This window comes from Bidens hawaiensis, unplaced genomic scaffold (assembly GCF_021521415.1).
Source record: "Bidens hawaiensis isolate Kalapana, Puna unplaced genomic scaffold, B.hawaiensis_p1.1 tig00000760_1, whole genome shotgun sequence".
In the NCBI taxonomy this organism is placed as follows: domain Eukaryota; kingdom Viridiplantae; phylum Streptophyta; class Magnoliopsida; order Asterales; family Asteraceae; genus Bidens; species Bidens hawaiensis.
In genome coordinates this window covers 4,530,213-4,535,415 of record NW_027491043.1, presented here as the reverse complement: position 1 = coordinate 4,535,415, position 5,203 = coordinate 4,530,213, and the positions used below count along the sequence as shown (strand labels likewise).

Genomic DNA, 5,203 nt, shown 5'->3' with positions numbered 1-5,203 from the left:
ACCTAACTGAACCAAACCAAACCAAACCAAACCATTCATATATTTCTAGCTTTTATGTCTTCATTTCATGTCTTGCGTGTTTTATACCACCATTTCATTTCATGTATTTATATCATCAATTTGTGTATTTATATCTCCAATTCACGCATTCATTTCCTTCTCATGTATAAGTAAAAATTTTAGCACAAATTTCATTTTGGTTCTTAACCGAACCGAAAAACAGAAAAATTAACTGAATACACCGACCCGATTTACCGAAAACCAATTGGTTAATTTGGTTGAGTCTATTAACCAAACCGTGAACGCTGATCCAAACACCCCTTAGTTGGACAATTTTTTGAGGCAAAAACACACATTTGTTGCACCCCTGTCATTTGTTAATTGTTATTACTTATTCACATTCATGATTTGATTGTTTGATATCTTATCTTTCATGCTGCTACTCATGATTTCGGATTGTTTACAGATCGCATAATGAACCGAGTTATTAGAGGGTAAAATGGTAATCTTTCTGTTGGGTCTTTGCATTTCAGAATTGCTGCTGATGTGGACAATGAGTTGGATATGAATAGAAAACATACAAATTTGAATGCAGTAGAATTCTTAACTTGGCTTTCAAGCAAACTATCGCTAGAATGACGCGCGCAAGTGTTCAAGATCGTTACTTTCTGCTTTGCTTGATTACACTACAAGTCGTAGGCAGGTACTTTCTTGTGCGGGTGGCAATTTCAAACATGTACCGAAAATGATCAGGTTTTGGGCTGTCATATTTGACCCATTGAAAAAGGGGTCGTGTTTGGATTGACTTGTTTAATCAAACAGGCCGTGTTAGGACTTGCATGCTTAACCAGTTTGTTAAATAGGTCGACCTACTAATCCGCTTAACCCGTTTTTTACAACTTACCAACTCGATTAACACGTTTACAACTTGATTATTACCCACCAACTTGATTAACACGTTTAATCAACCTTTTTGGCACGTTTAGATAGATTGGTTAAACAGGTTGTGTTCGGGTTTACCTGAAACGGGCCATGCTTGGGTTTCTATGTTTAACTCGTTTAGTTAAACAGGTCAACCCACGAACTCGTTTATGATTCAACCACCAACTCGATTAGCATGTTTGCAACTTGATTATCACCCGCCAACTCGTTTGACACATTTAGATAAATCTGTTAAATGTGTTGTGTTTGGGCTACACGACTAGTGTGTGTGGCTAGTGTTGATATGTGTTGTGTTGTGTTGGGGTTGAATAATTCAACCTGCAACCCGCTAACCCGTCAACCCAATACAATTGCAACCCCTGCTTTCTTATTTTTATGCTGTAAATGTTACAGGGCTTATGGGAACAGTTTGAAAGTTGGCGAGGAACTAAAAGAGCAAGCTATACTGTTACAAACCGGGTCACGTATCTACCAACTTCAAGGGCTAAGACCGAGCATGTGGTATGAAGTCAAGATATCATATCCTGCTTCTGTAGGTACAATAAACATAATTTCTTTTATGCATGTGTCTTGTGGTTAGACTAATCTTAATACATTTTATACCAGATACCCGCTAGCTTTTCATTACAACTGAAGAAAGGAGACTCGGATTTATTGCTAAAGCACCATAGGAAGTTATTGAATACTGAAAAGTTGATTTTCTAGAATGATGATGCAGATTTGCATAATGATCAGGTTATTATTTTTCCTGTATTGCTTTTAAAGCTAGCAATTTTAACCCATTTGCTTCAAAATAGGTTGATATGGGTTAAGTTTTCTCTCTAATGGGTTAAACGGGTCAAGTAATATTAACTTTCCTAAAAATGAAATGGGTCAAATGGGTTGAAACTTGAAATTCGACAAAAGTGTTAATTCAGTCTCTTCATAGTTAAGTTTGTACATTACATTATTATTCATATATAAAAAATTGGGAAAATATTCGTGGGCCGACCTACTGACCAGTGACTCAGCCTGCCAATTTTGCTGCATCTAGGTGTGTGCATGGGTCGGTTTTGGGCTCAAACCACACCAAAAATTCTGTTTTTGGTTTTTGAAATCATTTAATTTCAGGGTTTTTTTTTTAATAATCACAATGGGTTCGGTTCAGTTTTGGTTCTTCTTTTGCTTCATCATTTGGGAGTCCAAATTTTGGGCCGAAAAAATGACCCAAAAAGATGAATTTGGTTTAAAACTTTGGGCCTAAATTCTTTTTACTAGTTAATGATCAATTGATTATTACAACTATATTTTTGGGCTACACCATTTATTATTTCTTTATAAATTACTTAACATAAAAAAGGAAAAATTATAATCCGTAAAGTCAATAACAAAAGTCGATTTTTTAGGTTCTATAAAAGTTGGTTTGGTTTTTACGGTTTTTGGTACATGCAAAACCGACACCAGACTGGATATTCTGTTTTTGAAAAACATCGATAACACTAAACCGTCGGTTTTGGGTTGGGTTCGGCTATTTCGGTTACATGCTCACCCTTTACTGCTTGTTTTGAAAAGGCTAGTAATTATGAATTTTTTGTTCCAGGGTGAAACATTTGTCACGTTGACGGTTGAACCAGAAGGGGTGGTTGCAATACCTAATGAAAAGGAGAGGGCAGTGGTCGTTTATAACATAGGTAACGCTCATCTCATTAACTGATAGATTGACCATATTATTCATAATATATGCTACACACACACAATGATAGAAACCGAAAATTTGATTGATTAAAATAGACAAGAACCAGGATAGTTGACTCGATTCGAGATGGGCTATTCTCCAATTAATCTGATTCGAGAAGGATTAGATCTCCGATTACAAGGATTTTAACCAAGTAAATTGATAACGATGATCCATTAACTAAAACATGAACATATAAATAGACCAAGTTGTATTAATAGTGATGCGGTACTTACTCTTAAGCATCCTCACCCTTTTATCTCCCCAAACTCGAGACTTTTCAACACCTTCGGCCCTAAAACCCACCCGTAGAGAAGTTGGGTTCGTATCACACAACACTTTATTTACTGTAGATTTGGCAATTTCAAGTTTTCAACCCACTTTTTATGAATTTATATTGAGTAAATAAGTTAAACGGGTTAAATCGTGTGGTAAGTCATATGCATTAAACCCGCCAAATCAGTAAATCACTTTATTTATAAAAATTCGATTCTTTTATAAATAATGTAACATTTGTCGCCATATTTGACCCAATCGACTTAATTCAGTTTTCCACCTCCGTCTCATGATTCTCTCATTTTCTGGTTATTTTGATGGCAGTTTGTGATGAACTAGTGCTAGGTATCTCGCGCAAGGCGTTGTGGGTTGTGATCCTGGCAGTTGTTTGTTTGGGTGTGGCATTTATGATCCCGTCTTTTCTACCATTTGCTGTTATAAGTAAAGACAGAACACGAGCCGGGAGAGTTGCTTCCAAGAGTTCTGACTAGATGATGTGTTACTTTTTGTACATATCGAGATTGTCCCGGTTTATTAGCATACTTTTGTTGCCATGCGATTATTATTGTAATTGTCGTTGCATATTTTTGTAGACAAATCAAACAGAGGGGGTGTCACCCTGTTGTTGCCTGCGGCCTTTCGACAATGGTTTCATAAGCTTTTGCAAAACAGGGGCCATTTCCGACAACTAGAGAGGGAGGGAGAGAAAACAATCCTATCAATATCAAGAAAAACTCATAATTTTTGTCAAGTTTAGTTGGTCCTGTTAGTTCGGGCCATGTCACATAATAAAAGAAGATGGGGAAAATCTCATATAATAGTAACCAACTTTCAAAAGTGTTCTAATTAGGTCACTGATGCATATTTTCCTCAAATCGGGTCACTAAATCTTCAAATCAAGTTTCACCGATTTTTGTGTACGTCAAGAAAGAAATGGATGATAAGATGTGGGTGTCGGAATTTGCAATATATGTAGTTGAATTTAAAAATTTTAAAAAAACGTTAATTATATTAAAATTTAAAAATAAAAAGTAAAATTCATGTCGCCACTCAACGTCAACTTCAAAAAAAAGATAAAAAGATTTCCTATGTGAAACAGAAAAGAAATTGGCTAAAAAAATATGTTAAAACTTTTAATTTAATCAAACACGAAAGTTGAGTGACCTAATTGGAACACTTTTTAAAGTTAAGTGACTTAATTGAAACACTTTTGAAAGTTGGTTACTATTCTATAAAATTGTCCCAAAAAGATAATACCAAATCCATATTAGAGTTTATGTAATAAAAACATGATATCCTTACAATTTTTTACTATGGGTTTTCATATTTTGAAAATGACCCATTACATCTTTTTGACAAGCATTTCTAACCGACTCTTTTTCGATGTAGAAAAATAAAATCATCACTTAAGTATTAATCACCAATCCGATCATACAAATGAAACTTTGGCTACTTCATTATAAAAGCATCTCTCAGTTGTTATTGTGTCATAGGTAAAACTAATGATAACTTGTATTAGAGTTACGTCAACATAAATGAAAATCTTTCTTTGTTTCCTCCAGTAACATTACAACTTACTAGAGTCGACATGTCGTTCAAGTTGGCAAATAGTATATTCAGTTTCAAAATATCAATGTAGTCAGGGAGTTTGAATTTAAGTCCTCTTTTTATCATCAAAATCATATAGAAATATTTTCCTCCTACCTTAGTTTTTTTTTTCTTCTGAATTTTCAAAATTATATGAAATGAAAAAAGTGGTCAACTTGCAAGCCGCAAGTGACCCGAACATACAAGAGAAGAACAAGAAACAACCGAAATAGCAAGTCTAGGAAACAAATTACGAAGGAAAGTTAATACATTAAACTTACCCCACTTCTCTTAATCTAATGCCAAGTTCTTGCTCCGATGTTTCACCTGTTGGAAAATTATAAAAAAAATGAATGGAAATTAATTTATTAGATTATTAATACTATAACTCTTCATATGTTGAAACTCTTGAGTAGAGTTTTCTTTATGGCACTTAATGGATTTTATTAGAGAATTAAGTTACTAATTAAGTGAAGCTCTTCACCCATCCTTAACTCTTGTATAATATAGTAGGTTATGTGCCTCATTTCATAGGGCTAGAAAAATGAAAAGCTAGGAAATTTAAGGAAAAAATGCATTCATGCATGAGGAGTTATGGTGAAGAAGAAAGCTTTAAAGACTCATAGTTGAGAATATATAGAGATGAGTTTCTCTATTCGATTCCACCACTGTTTCATTCTTTTT

General features: G+C 34.4%; 1 protein-coding gene across 1 annotated transcript; it reads left to right on the top strand.

Moving 5' to 3' along the window:
- Window positions 1–635: 635 nt before the first annotated feature.
- Window positions 636–3,423, top strand: LOC143533764 (uncharacterized). Its single transcript, XM_077028442.1, has 5 exons — window positions 636–703; window positions 1,336–1,478; window positions 2,328–2,443; window positions 2,522–2,612; window positions 3,257–3,423. Exons 1-5 carry the CDS (start codon window positions 636–638, stop codon window positions 3,421–3,423), a joined length of 585 nt encoding a protein of 194 aa, XP_076884557.1.
- The last annotated feature ends 1,780 nt before the right edge of the window (window positions 3,424–5,203 follow it).

Excerpts from the sequence above, each read along its gene's own strand:
- LOC143533764 (XM_077028442.1), top strand. The coding sequence starts at position 636 with ATGACGCGCGCAAGTGTTCAAGATCGTTACTTTCTGCTTTGCTTGATT. Across the intron at positions 2,444-2,521 it reads AACCGTCGGTTTTGGGTTGG|GGTGAAACATTTGTCACGTT; the intron begins GTTCGGCTATTT and ends TTTTTGTTCCAG. Across the intron at positions 2,613-3,256 it reads AGTGGTCGTTTATAACATAG|TTTGTGATGAACTAGTGCTA; the intron begins GTAACGCTCATC and ends TTTTGATGGCAG.